Here is a 24,022-nt window from a genome sequence, read left to right on the forward strand (position 1 = left end):
GGATGGCAAGCTGACAGGTTTAATAACAGAATGTAAATTGATCTGATATTCTGCTTAAAGAATGGTTCACTTTTACAAAATGATGCTAACGCAAGCTAGATTGTGGCAGGTCGCCCCCTGTCTTTGTAGTCGCTACATTAAGCTAGCTGGCAAGCTAGTTCGAGTTAAACTGTCAGGCAAGCTAGCACGTACTGAAATCTCTCGGTGTTGTCAGGACTATCGTGGTTTGAGCAGAACATCGGAGCAACTTACATTACACCATGGCTAAGGTAATGCAGGCTTGTTTGGCCATTTCCTAGCGATAACATGAATTAATGAAAAGGAGCTAGCTTGCAGTCTTTGCCTCTCGAAGGAACAAGGCTTCGTTTAATTTTACTCTATTACACTTTTTTACACTTCTGTTTGTGTTTAGATAATGTGCATATGATGCATAACTTCATGTCCTCTAAATTTCAGTTTCAGAGGTTAGTTACCTGTAGAAATGAGGGAAGTTTCTCAAATGATATTAATCAGATTTTGTAGTCTATGCGCACACACGTGCACCCCTGAAACCACAGAGCCCCCCCCCCAATATAACAAATCCCAATTTAACTCCTGCCCACACAGTCGCTGAACAGACACAGCCAGCAGCAAACACACTTTAATTGCAAAGAGTGGAGTCCCTGGCTTGAGAAGGCAGAGGCACGCCAAGACCTTGTGTTCTCGCTCTCATTTCACGTATTGGTTTCGTGGGGCGACAGCTCCCGTGAAACTGTCCTTACCTAAAAATTGTCCTCATAGACAGAACACATTTTCACTAAACCATCAAGAGCCATTGGTAAATAGTGTTAAAGAATGAGTAAGCATTCACTGTTTGCATTCACTGTTTGCAGTCTGTTTCCACCTACTCACATTTAGGAAAAGGCAAAAAAAAAATGGTGTAGGTGTGGGTTAGACTGAAGGTGTATGTCACATGGGTCATGCCATCTTTGATGCTTTCGTATAAAGTCAGTTCAGAGGGGGTAGAAAAACCTACATTTTATGTATGCTGTAGAGAAAATCTATGAAAAAAATAGCATAAAAATAATTAATCAATGTCAGTAATGTCAGTCAATGCGTACTGGTACGCTCTGTCATGTCTCTACCTCAGGCATGAATGTAAGTAACCTGCTAACAGCTATTTCAGCATCTCTGATATATTCTCTGCATCTTATTTCACCTGTATAGAGTCAATCCTTGTGTATATATCTGAAGACTGTTGTGTTGTAGTGTTGTTATTCTATGTTAAGTACACTGAGAGAGCCACGAAACCGGAATCAAACTCTACTTATGTGCAAACCTACATGATTCTGGTTCGAATAGAAAGTTTCAGCTGCTATTAATGTCCTCTTTTAACTTAAAAGGCTGTTGTGTGATACAAGGTGAAAATATTTTGTTGTTTGGGTGTACTCTTTTTTTTTCTGTCCATGTTTTTTTTTTTTGCAAAACAGTTTAAGAGTTCATGTCTCATTTGTAAACCATGGTGTTGGTTAAATGCAGGGGTTTTGTAGTTAGCAGTGCTACTCGCCCAAGTACATTTGAACGAACTGTATGTGGTTAACAGGGGAAATAGTCCACAGAGCCATTAAATTCCGTGAAAGGAGCCAGGACATTTGGCAATTTGTCAGTAAATGCTACCATAGCTGAAGGATTAGTGTGACAGCTGCCAAACACATTATTGCCATTACTACCAGGAAAAGTTAACGTGACTTGAAATTCAATTAGGTGGTGGTCCAACACGGCAGCAGTATAGGAAGAGACAAACAGGTCAGAAATCTTTACTGCCTGTGCAAGAACAAGGTCAAGGGTGTTGCTGCTGTGATGCGTAGCCTCACAGACAAACTGGGTGAAGCCAAGGGTGTCAATAATTTCTAAGACTCGCTGGCTAAGAGGATCAAATGTATTGTGTAAACCAGATCTGACACAAGTTACCTAAAGAATGAGAGTAGGGCCCATGTATAGTACAACCCAGTGGAATTATTTTGTAATTGGATGGTTGGAGAGGGGCACATAACACCTCAAAAGGCTCAAATTTAATATCAAAATTAAGACTTCGTTTTAAAAATTGAGTTTTGAATTAAGTCAGCATCCCCGCCATGCTTGGACGGACGTTCAGGCAACATGGGATTCTATCCAAATATTAATGGATGGATATATCCAAAAATTAATGGATCGATATAAGATGGGTCTTTGCTTCTGACAAGTTAGCAAATATGCCATTCCTTTTAGGTATATCATTTAAGATCTCTCTGCTAGTGCAAGGCAGTTGTAGTGATGGGGTGAGTTCACTCCCAGATTACCTGCTTCTGCTGTTTAGCTCTGGAGACTGAGCTCGCTGTCAACCAGTCCGCCAGTTCTTATCATCTACACTAGAATAGTGATAAACCACGTTATAGTGGTTTACACATGTAAGAAATGGGCCTTGGGCATTGACATCTGGGTTACTTTTAGTAATAGCCACCTAGATTTCCAAGTCTGAATCTGACAGACAATTGGCTCTCTTGGGCAACCTCAGAAGGCTCCTCGACTGACATGGTCTGTGGTGCAAAGGAGTGTCTTGAGAAACAAGGCAAACATTTTTTTTTTTTGCATCAGTGGGCAGTAGCGAGACTATCCCTTGCCCCAAGGAAGCTGGGGTGTCAGTTTTACTGATTTGAGACAGCCTTGGTAAGGCCTCCATCAGAGGAGATGTACTGCACATTAAGCTGCCATGCTGCAAGGCTGTAGCACACACAAGGTCAGGTTGCAGATTTATGCTGCCTTCTAAGCAGAATGAACAGCACAGGAGCTATCTAGGGTTTGGGGGAAATGAACCTTTTCATCACATTGATTTCCGAAAGCACCTGGAAAAGAGCTTTGTCAGCCGTTGGCATTTGGGTCTGATTGTGACAGATCTGCCCAAAATCTGGGCCTCTAGTCGGGATTGAATTCTGATAGTAGTTTCCTGACCCTATGCTGTTTGAGTAATACATTATGCTTGTCTTTGGGTTATTCAAACCTTTATATGTCTCAGTTTCTATCGGTCTGCTCACAGCCAGTGTGGCTGTGTACAGTGCTGGCAGCTGTCTGATAAACTTGCCTCTCTCGAGTCTACAAAGTGCTGCTGGGAATCCATGTCTTGACTCAATTTAAAAGCGTACAACAGCATTTGGGCAGTGAAAACATGTATATGATTTACTTCTGCTTGGGTACTAAAGCTATTTTGAAGAAAGGGGGAAAAATAAATCATACTCTGTAGTTCAGAACATCAGACATCACAGATTTCGCTCTGGTTTATATAATCGCTGCTTTGGTATTGAACCAAAAGATCTCAATACCTCAGCTCAAAAAAAAAAATCCTGTCTTCTGCCTTCAGTACAGTCAGTGTTTATCATCATCTTGGCAGTGTTTGCTCTCCAGGAATAGGGGATACGAGGTACAAAAGGAATCTTCTGCCCCGTTCCTCCCCTGTCTCCAAGAGATAGAGGGATATAGGCCAGAAGAGGTGTGTCATCTTATCCAAAACTTTGATCCTCCCATTCTACTCTCCACATCTTTTTAGTTCCTGTACTCAGTTTGCTTAGACCCCCATCACCTTTCCAATGTATCCGTCCTCCAGTCGGTTTGGTGTTCTCTGCCAGAGCCTCTGGGCATTTCAGAGCTGCGTGGTGAGGATGTTTAGCTACAAAGAGCATCCATGCAGCTTTGTTTCAGGATGCTGTTTGCAACAGTGAGACTATCAAATGTTTGTATTAAGCCCCACAGCAAACGGAGCTTGTTCTCCGAAGTCACAGCTTGTTCTAGTCTGTTCTGTATTCATAGATAATAAAAAAGGCACTGTTAATAAACTTTTAGGATCATCGGTATCTTATAAGGCCATAATTTTCCAGTTTTTATGTTTATGTGGTAATCACCATGAAATGATCGTTAAATTAAAACTGAAGATGAATGTTTCAGACAATGACTCGTGTTTGGGTGAATGCAATAACCATTTCGGGCTAATTCAATTGTGTTTCATGTGTACTGTGTATGTTTATCACTACATTCAAACGTGAACGGTGGCGTTGAATAGTGATTTTCAAAGGGATGTTGTTAGTCTCATCTTCCACGGCATCGCTTTGCACTGGCCATGCTGATTAAATCCTAATCAAGACCCATTTCCACTGCACTTTGCCAGATTTGCCCTGCGTAAGAGAACCCAATGGAGTTCAAATTACTTAAGATGAAAGAGTGTCGAGGGAGAGAGCTGGTCAAGCCTATAGGGAGTGAGGATTAAGAATGTGTAATTTATTCAATGAAGAGCACTTTCTTTTCATCCCCCTGTGGTTGGCTGCTTGTGTGAATAGGTGATTCTGAATTTGACATTGTATTAGAGATGACAAGTAGCAGATGACCTTTTTCAGTTCGGCTTTCCCGGGTTTATTTCAGTATAGTCACACCTGAATGAGCCTTTCACTGGTGAGTCTCCAATTTCTTCAAATAATTACTGAAGAGCTATTCAGAGCTGAACTGGCAATTCATATAATGGTGGATTTAATGATGACGATGATATTGGTAGAAGTAGCAGAAGTGCTAGTAGTAGTGGTAGCGGTAGTTTCAGTCGTAGTAGAGGTTGAGGTTGTAAATGCAGCAGAAGAAGTACGATGGTAGCAGCAGAAGTATTGTAGTAGAAGTGGCAATTGTAAGTGAAATGTTTCCCTTGTGAGGTGTCTAAGGACTATTATCATCTTAATTTCCTGTTTTCCTTCTAAATCTAGGCTAACTGGTTCTGTTCAGGCCAGGGGTAAAGGTTTTCATTGGTGGTGCAGACTAAGGATAGAGACCTAGAAAATGTTTGTTTCTGTATGTTAAATAATGAATTTGAAGTGACGGCTGCAATGTAGGTGATCACCTAAACCAGTGTTGTAATAGACAAATCCATCCATCCATCCATCCATTGTCTGAACCGCTTATCCTGCTCTCAGGGTTGCGGGGATGCTGGAGCCTATCCCAGCAGCCATTAGGCAGCAGGCAGGGAGACACCCTGGACAGGCCGCCAGACCATCACAGGGCCAGAAACGTCCCATACACAGCAAAATAAGAAAATTCAGGCAGAGGACAGGGTCTCTGCAGATACAGACACTGCCACACGTCTAGTGGGTCATAAGCGATGATTGAGAGGGATTATTTTTGTATGAGTAATAGACAGTTGCAGCTTTTTATCACCCCCAAGTAGGGTTGGGTAGATTACACTGAAAAAGTATGAAGTGTCTGAATACTGAATATACTGTCCTAAATGTAATCACTATTGTATTCAGTTACAGCACTCAAAAAGAGTAACTTATTCAGATTACATTTATAATGTATCTTCAAAAACACGTGTGTGTGTGTGTGTGGGGGGGGGGCATTCAGGTAGCGTAGCAGTCTATTCTGTTGCCTACCAACACAGGGATCGCCGGTTTGAATCCCCGTGTTACCTCCGGCTTGGTCGGGCGTCCCTTCCCGTGTGGGAAGCCGGATGTGGGTATGTGTCCTGGTCACTGCACTAGCGCCTCCTCTGGTCAGTATGTCGGTCGGTCGGGGTTCCTTAGGGAGGAGGGGGAATTGGGGGGGAATAGCATGATCCTCACACGCGCTACACCCTCCTGGTGAAACTCCTCACTGTCAGGTGAAAAGAAGCGGCTGGTGACTCCACATGTATCGGAGGAGGCATGTGGTATTCTGCAGCCCTCCCCAGATTGGCAGAGGGGGTTGAACAGCGGCTGGGACGATTGGAAGATAGGGTAATTGGCCTAGTACAATAGGGAGGGGGGGCTCCAAAAAAAAAATAAACCACCTGTGAAACAGTTGTGCTGTATCATGAATATTATTTGTCATATTGCTGCTCATTTCTTGGTTTTACTTGTACATCAACGCCATTATCTCACTGTGTCTGCTGACCATCTGCCAATTACTGCTGCAGTCTACCGATTTGTGGTGTGCAGGAGGAAATGTGTGCATGCTGATTTGAAAACAGCTCATAGTTTTTAAAAGACTGTGATTACTTTTGATTATGAGCAGGGTCAGCGCCAGGGCGGTAAATTTCACCGTTGGGAATTTTTCAGTTGACCTGCCCTCAGTATTACTATTAATGTTACGTTGCATGAACGAGAAATAGGCTCTGACAGGGAAGCACGAATGTACACACTGGAACCGCGCTCAGACATGCACAAAATGCAATACATGAACTACGATGCACAGAGTAAATCTGCTGTTGCAAATTTAATTTTATATGGGTTTTTTTTTTCATTGCTGGTTTGCAGACTGCAGCCTGAACCTGCCTTTTAAAAGACTACTTCCTGGGGCGTCCGGGTAACTTAGCGGTCTATTCCATTGCCTATCAACATGAGGGTCGGCGGTTCGAATCCCCGTGTTACCTCCGGCTTGGTCGGGCAACCCTACAGGCACAATTGGCCGTGCCTGCGGGTGGGAAGCCGAATGTGGGTATGTGTCCTGGTCGCTGCACTAGCGCCTCCTCTGGTCGGTCAGGGCGCCTGTTCGGGGGGGAGGGGAAACTGGGGGGAATGGCGTGGTCCTCCCATGCGCTACGTCCCCCTGGCGAAACTCCTCACTGTCAGTTGAAAAGAAGCGGCTGGCGACTCCACATGTATTGGAGGAGGCATGTGGTAGTCTGCAGCCCTCCCCGGATCGTCAGAGGGGGTGGGGATGTGACCAGGACAGCTCTAAAGAGTGGAGTAATTGGCCAGGTGCAATTGGGGGGAAGAGGGGGGAAAATCTCCAAAAAAAAGACACTTTCCTTCCGTTTGGTTTTCATTTTTTTCACGTGAGCTTGCTCACCAGCCATTGCAACATGAACACATCGTCCCATTGCTAACACACGTTGCTAGGTAGGAGGGAGGTATTCGAAAAATGTTCTCCTCCAAATGCATGAAATAACCGTTATCTTGATACTGGTGTCTCAAAGCATAACATGGGCTGAATAGATACTTAGTTGCTTATTTGGAATACGTAACACTCTTACTTGTATTCTGTTACAACACAACCCTGACCCCCAGGGCATTCTAATCTTAATTATTCATTTTAGAGACGGCGATCAGCTTTTTTTCTGCAATGCAGAATTAAAGGAGAATTCCTCTCTTTTTTTTCACAACCTGGATCCTATTTTTGTAGTTTTTGCCATCCGGCATATCGGTTTTAATACCTTTGGTTTCGTTCACATGGCATCAATACTGGACACGGCATTACACAATGGTGTCTTACAGGGCAACTGAACACGGGTGTCAGACATGTTTTGACAAATCCAGTTTAACCCGGTTATTTAAACCATGTGTTTAGGAGTGAAAATGAAAATTTAAATTAAAAGTTAAATGCAAGTTAAAATTAGCAGTGGTTGATCACATTGCTGAGCTATGTCCTGATTCAACTTGCAGGAATTCATAAAAGGGTGTGACAGACAGTAATGATTTGTGTTCTCGTACAGGTTACTTCAGATCCTCACAGTTTTCCTCAAAATGCACTTTATAATTAAGGGCTTCCGACTAGCATAGCAGTCTATTCCATTGCCAACCAGCACGAGGCTCGTCAGTCCAAATCCCCGCGTTGCCTCCGGCTTTGTCAGGCATCCCTACAGACACAATTAGCCGTGTCTGCAGGTGCGAAGCTGGATGTGGGTGTGTGTCCTGGTCGCTACACTAGCACCTCCTCTGGTCGGTCGGGGCGCCTGTTTGGGGAGGAGGGGGAACTGGGGGAGAATAGCGTGATCCTCCTACACGCTGCGTCCCCCTGGTGAAACTCCTCACTGTCAGGTGAAAAGCAGCGGCTGGCGACTCCACATGTATTGGAGGAGACATGGTGGTCTGCAGCCCTCTCCGGATCGGCAGAGGGGGTGGAGCAGCGACCGGGATGACTTGAAAGAGTGGGGTAATTTGCCAAGTACAACTGGGGAGAAAAGGGGGGGGGGGATCCATCCATTATCCAAACTGCTTATCCTGCTCTCAGGGTTGTGGGGATGCTGGAACCTATCCCAGCAGTCATTGGGTGGCAGGCAGGGAGACACCGCAGACAGGCTGCCAGGCCATCACAGGGCCCAGCCCCCCCCCCCCAAAAAATGTTTTTATAATTCTAATTTTTTTCAACCTGTGCTGTTAGCAGGCTTAGCATACAACACAGGGAATTTGTATGCCAATGTGGCCTAGACAGAGTTAATATGCAGGTGCAGTTCAAATTCTCTACCTGCAAAGGTAATCTTTAATAATTATCAAGAACTGCTTATAATACCCGTCCTTTGGATGATCTGTGGGATGATGAGAGCACAGGGTTTTTGTTTGCTGGCTATAAATATATAACACAAACTATTTATTCATCGTTCAAACACAATTGAGGGTAACAGCGTGCGGTACAGTCGTCCCTTGACACAGCGGTTTCCTCAGCTATGGTTTTGGCAATAATGAGTCACTGAATGAAAAGTCCTGCGTTGTGTCCACTTTCCTCCGTAGCACTGAGGGACAACCGAATTGAGCTGGTGCGGGCTTCATGGCAGGAGCTCACCATCAGAATCAGTGACGTCACCCTGTCAGATGAGGGCCAGTACACCTGCTCGCTCTTCACCATGCCTGTCAAGACCACAAAGGCCTTCTTAACTGTTCTCGGTGAGTACTTCCCGCTTCTCACCCCGAGTCCCCACTTGTGTCCACCAATTATTTAACTCTGAACTAGTGTTGACTGCACCTTATTGCACCTTATCTGGTTTATTTGTTATTCGGTAACACTTTAGTATGGGGAACATAAAAAAACTTAATTACTAGTGAATTAGTAATGATCAAGATGTCACTTTAGTATGGGGAACATATTCTAAGTAACAAAAACTTAATTTACAGTAATTTAACACTATTAACACTTGTAGTTTTGTTTTGTTATGTAAGAACAGACCATATTCATTAAGTGTTAGTAAGGGAGAATAACTCTTCTTGTGGTACTACCACCTTATAAAGTCCATACTAAGCAAAGCATATTGAGATGGTACTACTAATAAGCAATACTTCTGAGGTTATAGAGGGAAAACTCATAGTTAATGGCTTACTGGTTGTATAATAAGGCCATACAGAATAAGGCATTAATGAGTACGTAATAATGACCAATTAAGAGCCAATATGTTGCTAATTTGCATGCTCATAAGCACCTAATTAATGGTGACTACGTTCCCCATACTAAAGTGTTACCTGTTATTCTTTTTAACTTTTATCTTTACTATTTACTGTTAATTTTTCCCTATGCACAAACACACCAAGACAAATTCCTTGTATGTTCTTGTACTTGGCAAGAAATATGATTCTGAATCTGATGGATAATTCCTCAAGCTCTGGCAGCACTGTGTGCTTTAAGAACATCTTGACATTTTGATAGTTTGCCTGTTGCTTTTCTCTGCCAGGCATCTGTCACAGTGTAGGAGAAAAAAAAAATGTTCCATCAACTTTCATCCATCTATCAAGTCACTTCTGTTTCTTGTTTTATTCTTGAAATGAACAAAATGTAAAATAAAAAATAAATAAATCTATTCACATGTTATTAGATTGATTAAAGGGGGAATAATTTGAGTCGGATGCATATGCAGGTATGTCTAATGCAGGTCATGCCATATTAGCTGGTGCCTCATTTCCCTGACCATATGCCAGTACTTTAAGTTAATGCTCTTTTTTGCTGAGGGTCAAGCTAGTTATAATAAGCACCCCTCGAAAAAAAAGACATAACGTTAGATATGGATCTAGTCAGGCAGAGATCTAGAAGATCTAGGAGCTAGGTAGGTTTGCTAAGTCCAGACTTCATCCAGATTACATTTGTCTCACACGGTTGCCCTCTAACTAGTTGAATATGACTTAGCGAAACACAATTGGCTATAGGGGGGGAAAAAGACAACAATGGAATTTGGACAATGAGTTTTTATGTAACAGGAGCACTAAGTGGCAAGAGAAAACTCATTTAATTGGAGCTCAACTTTGACGTCACCTTGATTGAGACTCTTGACACTGTCAAGTTTCATCCATCCATCCATCCGTTATCCAAACCACTTATCCTGCTGTCAGGGTCGCGGGGATGCTGGAGCCTATCCCAGCAGTCACTGGGCGGCAGGCAGGGAGACACCCTGGACAGGCCGCCAGGCCATCACAGGGCTCTTCCTCGTCCCATTGATAGGATGGGTGCGCCACAAAACAGAGGGTTGTATGACATAGAATAGGAATACAAATGGTAAAATGTGTCCATACAGACCTCATCATTTCTGTGCACTCACACTGACAGGCACACAGTAAAACTTAACAGTTTTTTTGGTTATGTACTGTAGGAGTGCCAGAGCGGCCTGAGATCACAGGATTCACCAAACCCGCCATGGAGGGAGACATGATCACCCTTACATGCACTACATCTGGCAGCAAACCTCCAGCTAACATCCGGTGGTTCCGAAATGACAAGGAGGTCCAAGGTAAGCCGGTCATAGTCACAGAAAATAAAAAAGAAGCCTAATAATATATCGTCACTTACCTATTCCACACTTCTGGATCATTATTTATGTCTGTTCATTCTCCTATAGTCCCAGTAGACAGGGTAGTCTGCGGATCCTTGCCTTGCATTTCTACTGTGTCTTGAACTGGGTCAAAGGGGGCCAGACATATTTCACTACCCAGCTAAAACATACAGGGGTAACCGCTGTTGATTTTAAACATACAAATGTTAAGCTTCCATCAGGAAACACGGCAGCCTTATTTCAGAGTCGGCAGCACTCGACTATGAAATCCTGATGTTATCTGGCTGGCTAATCAAGAGAAATGTAATTCAACCACGCCATTATCACAGCTAGTTTCACTGCTAATAGAGACAAGGTACTGCGAACCAGATGGTGGAATATAACAGAAAATGAGTATGTCGTATATTAAATGAAAATTTAATTAAATTTAATTTTTTTTAAAATTCTGGCACAGGATACAAATCCTCTACACCAGTCTGGACAAATCAAAACAAACAACCATACAAAATAAGAACCACAATATAGTTATTAAAATCACAATAATGATCAAAAATCACATAAATACAGTAGTCTCTCAAATACATTAGTCTCACAAACACTCAAAATAATCACAACTCAGCTTTATAATTGTATAAAAAGTTCTTTGTTAACAAAAATTTATCTAATCTATTCTTAAAAGAATTAACTAAAGGAGGGGTGGCACGGTGGCGCAGTGGTTAGCGCGGTCGCCTCACAGTGAGAAGGTCCTGGGTTCGAGCCCCAGGGTAGTCTAACCTTGGGGGTCGTCCTCTGTGTGGAGTTTGCATGTTCTCTCTGTGTCTGTATGGGTTTTCTCTGGGGGCTCCAGTTTCCTCTCACAGTCCAAAGACATGTAGGTCAGGTGAATCGGCTGTACTAAATTGTCCCTAGGTATGAATGTGTGTGTGTGTGTGTGTGTGTGTGTGTGTGTGTGTGTGTGTGTGTGTGTGTGTGTGTGTGTGTGTGTGTGTGTGTGTGTGTGTGTGTGTGTGTGTGTGTGTGTGTTGGCCCTGTGTGATAGTCTGGTGGCCTGTCCAGGGTGTCTCCCCGCATGCCACCCAGTGACTGCTGGGATAGGCTCCAGCATCCCTGAGAGCAGGATAAGCGGTTCAGATAATGGATCCTCTGGAAGTTCGTTGCATGCTCTTACTGCACGAATTGTGAGGAAGGTTTTTTTCCTCTTTTCAGAGTGACACTTTAACGGGAGTAGTTTTAAGGTGTTCCCTCTTAGCTGTATACTGTTGTATATTGTCCTGATTGTAAAGCCCTTCAGGAATACCTTGTGAATTTGGGCTACACAAATAATTTCGGTAACAGAAATGCTCAATCACATGAAACGAGCTGTAGACGAACCAATAAATAATTAAAATAAAGTGCATTAGCTTCTTTGGGACCAGTGTTAGGAGTACGTTATGCAATATTCGGCTAATCAGGGCCACAGTTGGATAAACTGCTGGCTTTCTCTTGTCTCCTGTGTAGTATGGTTTCTCTTAGGTAGGCTATTTGCACGATTTTGCGTTCATGAGTTTACTGGAAGGTTTGGTTCGAGTTAAGACAGTGCTTTTCAGTGAAATTATCTGGAATTAATTTCATTCATGAAGAAGAAGAAGAAGAAGAAGAAGAAGAGGGAGGACGGCTGGGAAAGCACAGCCCGGGATTGTAAATAAGACCGTCTAAAACTGTGTTTTATTTACAAAAAGTGATGCCGGCTATTTTAAAATACCATTCCCGGTTGTTTTGAGTCGATTTTTTTGTTGTTGTTTTTCGGCTCGATTTCTCGCTTATTTTTCGTGTTGTTTTCACACTACACGTATAATGGCGAGCGCGGCAAACTCGAACCCAGTGCCTAAACTGTATAAGTCTGTGATTGAGGATGTGATCAATGCTAGGATGCTGGATAGGCTCCAGCGTCCCCGCGACCCTGAGAGCAGGATAAGCAGTTGGATGATGGATGGATGGATAAATATTTTGAATACATATTTAAATTTTCATTTGTTTCGGGGTCCTAAGATGGACTGGCGACATGTCCGGGGTGTTTCCCTGCCTTTCGCCCAGTGACTGCTGGGATAGGCTCCAGCATCCCGGGACTCTAATTAGGATAAGCGGCTTGGAAAATGGATGGACAAATAAATTCGCCTTGACTTGACTGAGCACCATGAACAAGCAAAAGCACCGGTGCTTATTTGCCGACCGACTTCTGTAATTCATAACCCACGCTCAGTATGCCCGGCAAACAGGAAGCCTTGCCGGGTGTGATGTGTGTGACACATTTCTATCACCGACTACTCGCTACTTGCAGCACTCGTCTTCTTTTTTTGGGAAATTTGTTTTGCTTTTTTTTCCCCTCTAAGCCACAAACACTGATATAAATAAATACACAAAGGCAGCATAAAACACTATTTTTTCCTTCGTTTTATCGCGTCCCCTTTAGCGCTGAGGGCGCCGCTGTAATCGACTGCACCGAGCAGCTCCTGTGTGACAGTTGCTCTTTATTACCGTTATTAAAGATTTGCTCCAGAGAGATTTTTCTGGGTGGTTCGGTCTGCGTGTTGCCCGGCATGGCCTCGTGATTGATGGGGGGACGGCTGTGATGTGAAGTGTTCTTGTTAAAATGACATGCACGTAGATCCCCGGAAGGTGGCACGGTGTATCACATCGACGCTCGCCATCCACCTTGAAAGGCACTCAGACTGACCTCTCTTCTAGATCGTTCTCTTTTTCTTTTCTTTTTTTCTCCATATGATTTATTTCTAAAAGAGGATCTAGCTCCCTCAGAATCCTTAGTCGATCGTACGTGAATTTAGGGACCACAGGCCAAAACGTAGACCGTCACACTTAAATAGTAATAGTTCATTTTTTATGTATTAATAGTAATGCAGACCATGCAGTAGAAGACGAAATCTTTATTTATTTTTTTTGACATTTTCCCCCCTATTTCTCCCAAAATTCTACTTGGCCAATTACTCCACTCTTCCGAGCCATCCCGGTCGCTGCTCCACCCCCTCTGCCGATCCGGGGAGGGCTGCGGACTACCACATGCCTCCTCCGATACATGTGGAGTCACCAGCCGCTTCTTTTCACCTGACAGTGAGGAGTTTCACAGGGGGGGGATGTAGCACGTGGATGGATCACGCTATTCCCCCGCAGCCCCCCCCCCCGAACAGGCGCACTGACCGACCAGAGGAGGCGCTAGTGCAGCCACCAGGACACATACCCACATCCGGCATCCCACCCACAGACACGGCCAATTGTGTCTGTAGGGACGCCTGACCAAGCCAGAGGTAACACAGGGATTTGAACGGGCGGTCCCCGTGTTGGTAGGCAACAGAATAGACCGCTACTCCACCCGGACACCCAGACAAAATCTTTCTGTCACACAAATCGGAGACCTTCTTGCAAGCTTCACTTGTTCAGTTCTGCCCCAAGTCCCATACAGTTTGGTAGACATGTTCAACAGGTTTACTCTGACTTATACTCCTACATCTAGGCCAGTGTTTCCCAACCCAGTCCTCAAGGACCCCCTATGCTGCAGATTTTCTTTGCAACCCTGAATAGTACCTGTTTGTAGTTATTCAACCAATCAGCAATGGATTATGTCAGGCGTTGCACACCATGCATAATTAAGTGCTGTGAGATGATTGGTTGAGTAAGTACAAGCAGGGCTACCTGTGCAGGGTTACAATGAAGATCTGCAGGATAGGGGTCCCTGAGGACTGGGTTGGGAAACGCTGATCTAGGCAATCATCTCAGTTTTACACGGGATGTGTAAACCTGCGTTTTTGAATTCTGCATGGCTTTCAAAGACCGTGCAGTATATTTTAAAGATCGTGTTTACCCGACACTCTTGCTTTGTACACCAATGTGCTTTTTTGTCAGTCTTATCGGCGCAACGGAGTGGGGTTTATTAGGCCGCTTGGGCAAAAAGACGTGATGCATCTCCAAGTCGGAAAGATGAAGACTGTAAGGCTTCGCTCAAGAAATTCATGTCCAAGTGTCAAAGAGGAGAAATGTCAATCAGTGCTCTGAATGGAAGTCTATAGGAGCTATTGCATAAAACCTTTTTTATGTTTTCATGAGCATGTGCTGGAAATTGCATGTTGTATGCCACTGATACTTTAGTAGTAACGCTATCACATCGCTGCTGGTGTCTGCTGTCAGTCAAAACTTGCCCCACGGGGAACCCAGTCTGCAGAGCTCTGAAACGACAGCAGGTATAATAGCAAAAACATGTCATATTCATTTCATGCTCTGATAATTTGTTTTGCGATGTTTATATTTGATTCACGGAGCACTATGAAATTCAAAATGCAGCTGTCAGCATCAAACATCAAATAATTTGTTGGCTCAATACGGAGCCATATAAATGAGTTGTGTTGCTGAACGACAGCCTGCCAACAAAAAGTGCCGTTAAATCTATAGAGTACAAACTCACATCCATCCTCTGCCTCTACCTCTGCATACATATATATTCCTTACACACACACACACACACACACACACACTGACACTCACAGACAGTTGTGGTAACACGGAAATTTTGAATTTTAATGTTTTATTTTTCAGACACAAATGCACACACACAGTCCAACACACAGTCCAAAGACATGTAGGTCAGGTGAATCAGCCATGCTAAATTGTCCCTAGGTGTGAATGTGTGTGTGTGTGTGTGGGCCCTGTGATGGACTGATGGCCTGTCCAGGGTGTCCCCCCGCCTGCCGCGCAATGACTGCTGGGATAGGCTCCAGCATCCCGCGACCCCAATTGGGATAAGCAGCTTGGATGACGGATGGATGGATGGATGGGTGTTTTATTTTTCCTCAAAGGGTTTTATCTCGAGGTGTTTCTGCGAAGAGAGGTTCTGTAATACTCTCAGAGACTCAAAACACTGTAAGCTGAAGGACATTTACTTGAATCTATGTCACCCTGGCCTTGTCATGCCAGTTGTGGGCTGGAATATTGTAAGCTTGCATCGCCACCACCTTGTATAACAGCTATAAATAACATCTTACAATGCACTGGTATCATGTGTCATGAATTATCATTCAGTGAGCCTTAAGAATGACTGACCTTAATAAACACTTTAGGCTAAAAATAGCCTTCTTGGCCAAAATAATTTTAGCAACTCACATTTATTAAAAGGACATTTTAGGGCAATTTAGGGAAATCTAAGGATTTTTTTATTTTTTCAAATCAAATCGTGAACTGTGACATCCGCTGGTGCCATTTCCCCCCTTTGTTTCTTCTTCTTTATTTTTTTTTGTATTTTCCCCCCTTTTTCTCCCCAATTGTATCCGGCCAATTACCCCACTCTTCCGCGCCATCCCGGTCACTGCTCCACCCCCTCTGCCGATCCGGGGAGGGCTGCAGACTACCACATGCCTCCTCTGATACATGTGGAGTCGCCAGCCACTTCTTTTCACCTGACAGTGAGGAGTTTCGCCAGGGGGATGTAGGGTGTGGGAGGATCACGCTATTCCCCGCGTTCCCCTCCCCACCCGACCAGACGAGGCGCTAGTGCAGCGATCAGGACACATACCCACATCTGGCTTCCCACCCGCAGACACGGCCAATTGTGTCTGTAGGGACGCCCAACCAAGCCGGAGGCAACACGGGGATTCGAACTGGGATCCCCGTGTTGGTAGGCAATGGAATAGACCGCCATGCCACCCGGATGCTCCCCCCTTCCCATCTCCGTTTTTAAGCTTTTTTTATTGACAAATCGTTTTAATTTTTGCTACCCAAAAACAAGCTCTGCAAAAAAGTTTTGCATCAGGAGTGGTTGTCTTTGTTCATTTAATGCTTGGTCAAATTATTATTTATATGCATGTAAAAACAGCCTACCATGCATCACATATCACGCATGTTGTAGTCAAACCAATAAACAGACAAATGAGCTTGAATATCTAACAACACACTGACACAGTGAGAGTCAGTTGTGGGTATTTGCTCTTGTGGTGTCTTGAACTGTAATGTGTAATAATTTCAAGCAATACATTATCCACAAAAACAGAAATTCAAAATGAAAAGGTAATGATGTGTGTTTGTCTTCTCGCGCAGGCAGTCAGGCGTGAACCCAGCGGCAACATAAATCCGGTTATTAACAGGTTTCATATGTCTATGTTGTGTACAACTATCAACCACAACACTACACAAGCTCGTTTCTGTAAGCAGGGCTCCAATGTGATGTTAAAATCCATAGCCAACCGTAAATTTAAATGAGGTAAAACTTGTTGCTCGTGACTATAACAAGTATCCAAACAGCAGCCAACTGTCAGTTTATTTAGATCGTTTCATTTGCATTCCTAAATCATTTTTGAATGAATATATTAGGTCAAAGAAATAAAGGAAAACACGGCATGTTTCGTAAAAGTTTTGTTGTTAGGGGTGTCCGGGTAGTGTAGTGGTCTATTCCGTTGCCTACCAACACGGGGATTGCCGGTTCGAATCCCTGTGTTACCTCCGGCTAGGTCGGGCGTCAGGCACGCCGTACAGACACAATCGGCCGTGTCTGCAGGTGGGAAGCCGGATGTGGGTACGTATTCTGGTCACTGCACTAGCGCCTCCTCTGGTCAGTCAGGGCGCCCGTCTGGGGGGGGGGGGGGGGACTGGGGGGGAATAGCGTGATCCTCCCACGCGCTACGTCCCCCTGGTGAAACTCCTCACTGTCAGGTGAAAAGAAGCGGCTGGCGACTCCACGTGTCGGAGGAGGCATGTGGTAGTCTGCAGCCCTCCCCGGATCGGCAGAGGGGGTGGAGCGGCGACCGGGATGGCTCAGAAGAGTGGAGTAATTGGCCAAGTTACAGCTTTGTTGTTAGTACATCTGCACTGCAGATCACAGCCTTGTCAAAGATTCAGTTTTAAAAGCTTGAAAAATGTTCTGAATAGTTCAGCTGCCTGCACTGTAAGACTGCATTGCCTGTTACGCCGTCGTACAATGGCGGTTTACGCTACGCCATCATGTGCTAAGTATCACTGACAGCGACCACGTGACAACAAGACATACAAAACAAGCATGAAGCTTATTAGACAATATACTTGACTAACCTCAGAGCGTTAAGTAAATTGACCAGAACTGATATGTTTTTTTTATGAACTCCCCAGGTGATGGATATATAAATACTGCCATTTAAATGCTACAGCAGACACCAAGGCCAGTTACACGAATTTTACTTTCAGTTGCCGAAACGTGTTATTTGTATTTCACAAGCAAAGCAATTTCTTTGCTCCTCGGAGTTTAAGCTCAAAGACAGCGCAGCTCCTCTTGGCCACATTCATTAACTTCCGAATGCTACTTTTGCATGCTTTCTGGCAATGCTGCAGCCACCTCGAAACAGATCGACAGGTCCACTGTAGCAGTACTGATGCTGCAGGTAGCTCGGAGAACTTGAGGAAAAGCTGGAGAGAGTTGTGCGTCCGTGCAAGGCCTTTGCATCTTTTTTTTTCTTACTTATATTTATTGGATTTTGCATTTTACAAATCACAGAATCAATCAGTAAATAAATCCGGTATAATTTCCATCCCTCCCCTGCTCCCTAATATGTCCCCCCCCCACCCCCCCCCAACATCCTCCGAAATGACATCAAGTACAAATAAATATGTGACAGATATGCAGGGACCTCATTCACATAAACACAGATGAGGGGGGAAAGAAAATGAATGAAAAATAAAAATTAATTAATAATTAATCATTTTTAAAAACCCACTCATTTTTATCTTTTATCTTGTGCTTCGTATTGTTCAAAACAAAATTAATATTAAAGTTGGACATGAATTATTGTTACTTATTTCATTATTTAAAGCGTGATGCAGTCAAGGCCAGCGCTGCAATATCACAAATTCAAACACAATATATTTATTGTTTTGTTTTTTTTAAGTGGCCTCCACCAGTGCCCTGTATTAAGTACTGACACAAACTGACGGTACCGTACAAACATGAAATTTTCACCATAATATGACACGGTCATCTCCCAACGTACCCCTTACACTTAAAAAAAGAGCAATAAAAGAAGAAAATATGTAGCCCATAAATTGAATTCTGTATCCCCCCAGTGCCTTCCTATAGTGGGATATTAGCTGGTATGTTTAGCTGCACACCATGATTATTGATGATGTGGTGCGTTGGAAGGTGTGTGTGTGTGTGTGTGAGTCCACAAGAGGCTATGCTATTTATCTGCTTATCATGAAGACCTGAGTAAGTACTGTATGTGGTGGTCTGGATACCCATTAAATAGCATAGTGTCCAGGTGGTGATTTGTGTGTGTGTGTGTGTGTGTGTGTGTGTCGGAAGAGGAATATTTACATGCTGATTCAATACATACAAACAGCTTTAGTGACAAAGTGCTTTGGTGCCAGCCGTCATGTAAAGCCCTTGTCCCTTTGCCCAGTTGGGCTGCAGGGGACCTTGTAGAAAACGGCGTCTGTTCTCCGTCTAGAATTTGACAGGACGTCAGCTAGGGCTGACCCAAATGCTTCGAAGCCTTCGATCATTGCCACGGTAATCGACGGCAAATTCAGAATTCGATTTTTTTATTTTTATTTTTTCCGGGAGTCGGTAAACGGCAGTTGGCGATACGGCATGGGGAAAAACGTGAAAAACAGCATCCATGTGAATGCAGCATGCTGGTAATTATTTAAGATTTCATGTCAAGGTCTACACTGACAAAAAGCATTATTTTTTCTTTTAATAAGCAACCGATTTCACTTTGAAAGTGTTTTCGCAGCCAGTTTATCTTATGATAATGGTTCCATGTCTGTCTGTCTGTCTGTCCATCCTTCGCTTTTCTTGACAACCGTTCATCCGGTCGACTTCACATTTGGTGGGTATATTGCGGAGGACCCAAGTTACGAGTGTTAAGTTGTTTGGATGAGCGGTGGTTGAGAAAATCCAAGGACAGACAGACAGAGATGTTCTTCCCTGTTGTGTATTGAGATATAGATCTACTTTATGTGGTCAGGCCAGTGTAGGTATAAACACTATAACAGCAGTGCATTATACACGGCTGCGCGGTTGGTGGTAGTGTGACTGGAAAGTAGAGCCACAATTCCTGTGTTACCTCCAGCTTGGCCGGGCCTCCCTACAACACAATTGGCCGTGTCTGCGGGTTGGAAGCCGGATGTGGGTATGTGTCCTGGTCGCTGCCCTAACGCCTCCTCTAGTCGGCCGGGGCACCTGTTCTGGGGGGAGGGGGAACTGAGGGGAATGGCGTGATCCTCCCACACGCTACACCCCTCTGGCGAAACTCCTCACTGTCAGGTGAAAAGAAGCAGCTGGCGACTCCACATGTATCGGAGGAGGCGTGTGGTAGTTTGCAGCCCTCCCTGGATCGGCAGAGGGGGTGGAGCAGCAGGATAGCTCGGAAGAGCGGGGTAATTGGCTGGATACAATTGGGGAGAAAAAGGAAGTAGAACCACAGGTATATAGTTATTACCATCACTGTTCTGTACAATTGTGTTCGTTAACATAAAAGAACCTCCGTTGGTGTCAGAACAACAGAACCAGTGGTCAACTTTCCTCCGCCCAAAAGCTTTGACTTTAGCCACCCTGAGGACTGGCGAGAATGGCGACAACATTTTCAATGCTATCAGATCGCCACAAAGTTACATGAAGCGGAAGACGAATTACTTTCTTTTCACCAGCACTTTATTGCACTCTCTGGGAAAGGAGGCAGAGCAAGTGTCCAAGACATTCTGTTTCGAGGATGAGGAAGGTGACGATGAATATGACACTGTCTTGGAAAAATTGGATGCCTACTTTGCGCCAAAGGTTAATGTAATTCATGAACGTGCACGTTTCCACCAGCGCTGGCAGAAACATGGCGAGTCAGCAGAGGAATATATTAGGAGCTTACACAAGCTAGCCGAGATCTGTAATTTCAGACCAGCCAAGAGTGAAAACGTCTGTGATAGATTAGTCATCGGGATACTTTACAAAGAACTGTCAGAAAAGTTACAGTTAAAGGCGGATTTCATACTCGACAATGCAACAGAAATGGTGCGACAGTCGGGGCAGGTGAAAGGACAGGTCAGTGAGCAAGGCGCATCTATTGGCACGCAGCTAAATGAAGTGGTCGGCAGGGGCAAACACCCAGCACACAACACAGGCAAATCCAGATCCAGTCACGCCTGAACCACTAAACAAGGTCAGAATAATGGCGAACAGCTGGTCATCGCAGACTCACTTTCACACCACCCACGGTGCGTGAGGTAGCTGAAATAGCAAGGGACATCGAAGTTCTTGAGAAGGCTGTGAGGGCGAGATGGCCAGTGTCCACTACCATGTTGGACAAGGTAAAACAGATGACAGCCCAGGACAAAGACCTGCAGATGGTATATCAATATTTGACCTCCGGCTGGCCAAAGCATACAAAAAGCTTTTGCCTGGTCAGGGACGCTCCCTGACCAGGCAAAACCCTTCTACCCCTCACAGCAGCACTTGTTATCATTCGATGGGTTAGTGCTGTATGGTGATAGAATCGGCATACCAGAGGCTATGAGAGCAAAGCTATTGTAGCATCCACAGGGGGACAACAGGGCATCGTCAAATGCAGGAGAAGGGCCAGGGAAAGTGTATGGTGGGAAAGGAAATCATCACAGCATGCAGCGTGTGTCAAGTAGCACAGCACAGTCAGGGCAAAGAATCTCTGATCACCACCCCCTTGCCCAACCACCCATAGAAGAGAGTAGCTACAGATACTTGTGAGGTAAACAAACAACACTATTTAGTCATGATAGACTCTTTCTCTCACTAAATAGGAATATCATACCTCAAGAACATTTCAGGCAACACAACACACTCTTGCCTGAAAAATATCTTTACAAGGTGGAGTTGTCCTATGAACTTGTGACTGATAATGGCCCACAATTCTCTGGAAAGGAATTCCAGCAGTTTTCCAAGGAATACGACTTCCACCACATCACCACTAGCCTGAATAACCCACAGGTGAATGGTGAAGCCTAGCGAGTGGGGCAGACGGCTAAAAGCAAGCTGCAACAGAGTGACCCTTTCGTAGTTCTGATGAACTACAGGGCAACAACACCTCTACAAGCCACAAGCCCTGCACAGATGATCATGGGTAGACGGCCCTGGACCACTCTTCCTTCCCTGGAGGCTAATCTGCAACCACAATGGCCTGAGCTGGCTCAGATAAGAGAAGCCGACAAAAAGGCAAAGCGAGGCTATGAACAACACTTTAACAGGAGACAAAATGTGAGGGTATTGCTTCCTTTTCAGCCTGGAGCTCCTGTTGGCCATGAAACTCGATGAAGAAAAAGGATAGATAAAAACAGCAACAGTGCTTCAGCCTCATGGCACACCCAGGTCCTACATCATACAGACTGACAAAGGCATCTTGTGCAGGAACAGGAGACATCTGAGACCTCTTCACACACCCACTCCTGTGCCTGCCAAGTCACACAAGAGAGAGACTGGGGCGAGTGACACTTCATCCATCCACTCACCTATTGAACCCTCCCCTGTTGTGGAGGATGCACCACCTTTGGCACATGTGACATTTCAAGGGAGAGTTATCCATAGACCACAATGATACAAAGACTTTAGTCGCCATATTTGGCAGAATAACCCACGGCATCTATGCTAGGTATCTGATAGTCTATTCGGATACCTTAGCTTAATGGGGAAAAACTACTATTACTACTACTTTTGGCTGCTCCCGTTAGGGGTCGCCACAGCGGATCATCCGTTTCAATCTCTTCCTGTCCTCTGCATCGTCCTCTGTCACGCCAGCCATCTGCATGTCCTTCCTCACCTCATCCATAAACCTCCTCTTTGGCCTTCCTCTTTTCCTCTTGCCTGGCAGCTCCATATTCAGCATCCTTCTCCCAATATACCCAGAATCTCTCCTCCGCACATGTCCAAACCATCTCAATCTTGTCTCTCTTGCTTTGTCTCCAAACCATACAACCTGAGCTGTCCCTCTAATATTCTCATTCCTAAGCCTGTCCTTCTTCGTCACTCCCAGTGAAAATCTTAGTATCTTCAACTCTGCCACCTGCAGCTCCACCTCCTGTCTTTTCGTCAGTGCCACCATCTCCAAATCATATGACATAGCTGGTCTCACAACCATCTTGTAAACCTTCTCTTTAACTCTTGCTGGTACCCTTCTGTCACAGATAACACCTGACACTCTTCTCCACCCACTCCACCCTGCCTGCATTCTCTTCTTCACCTCTCTTCTGCACTCCCCGTTATTTTGATCAGTTGACCCCAAGTATTTAAACTCATATGCCTTTGTCATCTCTGCTCCTTGCATCCTCACCATTCTACTGTCCTCCCTCTCATTAATGCATATGTATTCCAACTTGCTCCTACTGACCTTCATTCCTCTTTTCTCTAGTACATACCTCCACCTCTCCAGGCTCTCCTCAACCTGGTCACTACAGATCACAATGTCATCCGCGAACATCATAGTCCACAGGGACTCCTGCATAATCTCGTCCGTCAACCTGTCTGTCACTATTGCAAACAAGAAAGGGCTCAGAGCCAATCCTTGATGTAATCCCACCTCCACCTTGAACCCATCTGTCCTTCCTACTGGACATCTCACCACTGTCTCACTGCCCTCATACATAACCTGTACCACTCCTACATACTTCTCTGGTACTCCCGACATCCTCATACAACACCACACCTCCTCTATTGGCACCCTGTCATATGCTTTCTCTAAATCCACAAAGACGCAGTGTAACTCCTCCTGACCTCCTCTGTAGTTCTCAGTCAACTTTCTCAAAGCAAACATTGCATCTGTGGTGCTCCTTCATTGCATGAAACCATACTGCTGCTCGTTAATCATCACCTCTCCTCTTAACCTAGCTTCTATTACTCTTTCCCATATCGTCATGCTGTGGCTGATCAACTTTATACCTCTGTAGTTGCTACAGTTCTGCACATCACCCTTATTCTTGAAAATTGGTAACAGTATGCTTCTTCCTCCACTCCTCAGACATCCTCTCACTTTCCAAGATTGTGTTAAACAATCTAGTTAAAAACGCCAGTGCCATCTCTCCTAGGGGAAAAAAAAAACCAGTTGAAATGAAAAAGGACAGTGATTGTTTGAAAAACAAAGATGTTTTGGAACACTGTTTATCAAAATTAATTGGTAATGGGATTTTGTAAGAATTGCCAGTTAGTGGAGTAATACTTAGCTGTAATGTTAAACAGTTGGAAAATATTGACTGAAAGTGCTTTCATACGTAACCTACATTGTGTAGAGGCATACAGAGGTTTTGTTAATTCAGTAGAGGGAGGATGTTGTGTAGTGAGATACAGATCTACCTTAAGCGGTCAAGCCAGCATAGGTATAAACACTACAATAGCAGTTCGTTATACGTAGCCGTGCAGTTGTTGGTAGTGTGACTAGAAGGTAGAGCCACAGGTATACAGTTGTTACCGCCACTGTTGTCTAAAATAAAGATTCTTCATTAACATAAAAGAATCTCCATTGTTTCTACAAGGTGACAAAACAAACGTGGTGACCGGACGAACACTGCCACTCT

The 24,022-nt window shown here is 44.4% G+C and overlaps 1 protein-coding gene and 1 long non-coding RNA gene across 2 annotated transcripts in view; one reads left to right on the forward strand and one right to left on the reverse strand.

Annotated features, from left to right (window-relative positions):
• The first annotated feature begins 1,815 nt into the window (after positions 1-1,815).
• cadm2b (cell adhesion molecule 2b) overlaps positions 1,816-24,022 on the forward strand; it is a 36,362-nt gene continuing 14,155 nt past the window's right edge. Inside the window, exons 1-4 of the mRNA XM_056283823.1 lie at positions 1,816-1,825; positions 8,472-8,624; positions 10,313-10,450; positions 14,436-14,452. Coding sequence (XP_056139798.1) covers positions 8,585-8,624; positions 10,313-10,450; positions 14,436-14,452 — 195 coding nt within the window. The 5' untranslated portion in view covers positions 1,816-1,825; positions 8,472-8,584. The remainder of the gene's footprint in view (positions 1,826-8,471; positions 8,625-10,312; positions 10,451-14,435; positions 14,453-24,022) is intronic.
• Positions 14,596-24,022, reverse strand: part of LOC130115938 (uncharacterized) — a 34,198-nt gene continuing 24,771 nt past the window's right edge. The window contains exon 3 of the long non-coding RNA XR_008810526.1: positions 14,596-14,706. This is a non-coding gene — a long non-coding RNA (uncharacterized LOC130115938). The remainder of the gene's footprint in view (positions 14,707-24,022) is intronic.

This window comes from Lampris incognitus, chromosome 7, assembly GCF_029633865.1.
Source record: "Lampris incognitus isolate fLamInc1 chromosome 7, fLamInc1.hap2, whole genome shotgun sequence".
Lineage (NCBI taxonomy): Eukaryota > Metazoa > Chordata > Actinopteri > Lampriformes > Lampridae > Lampris > Lampris incognitus.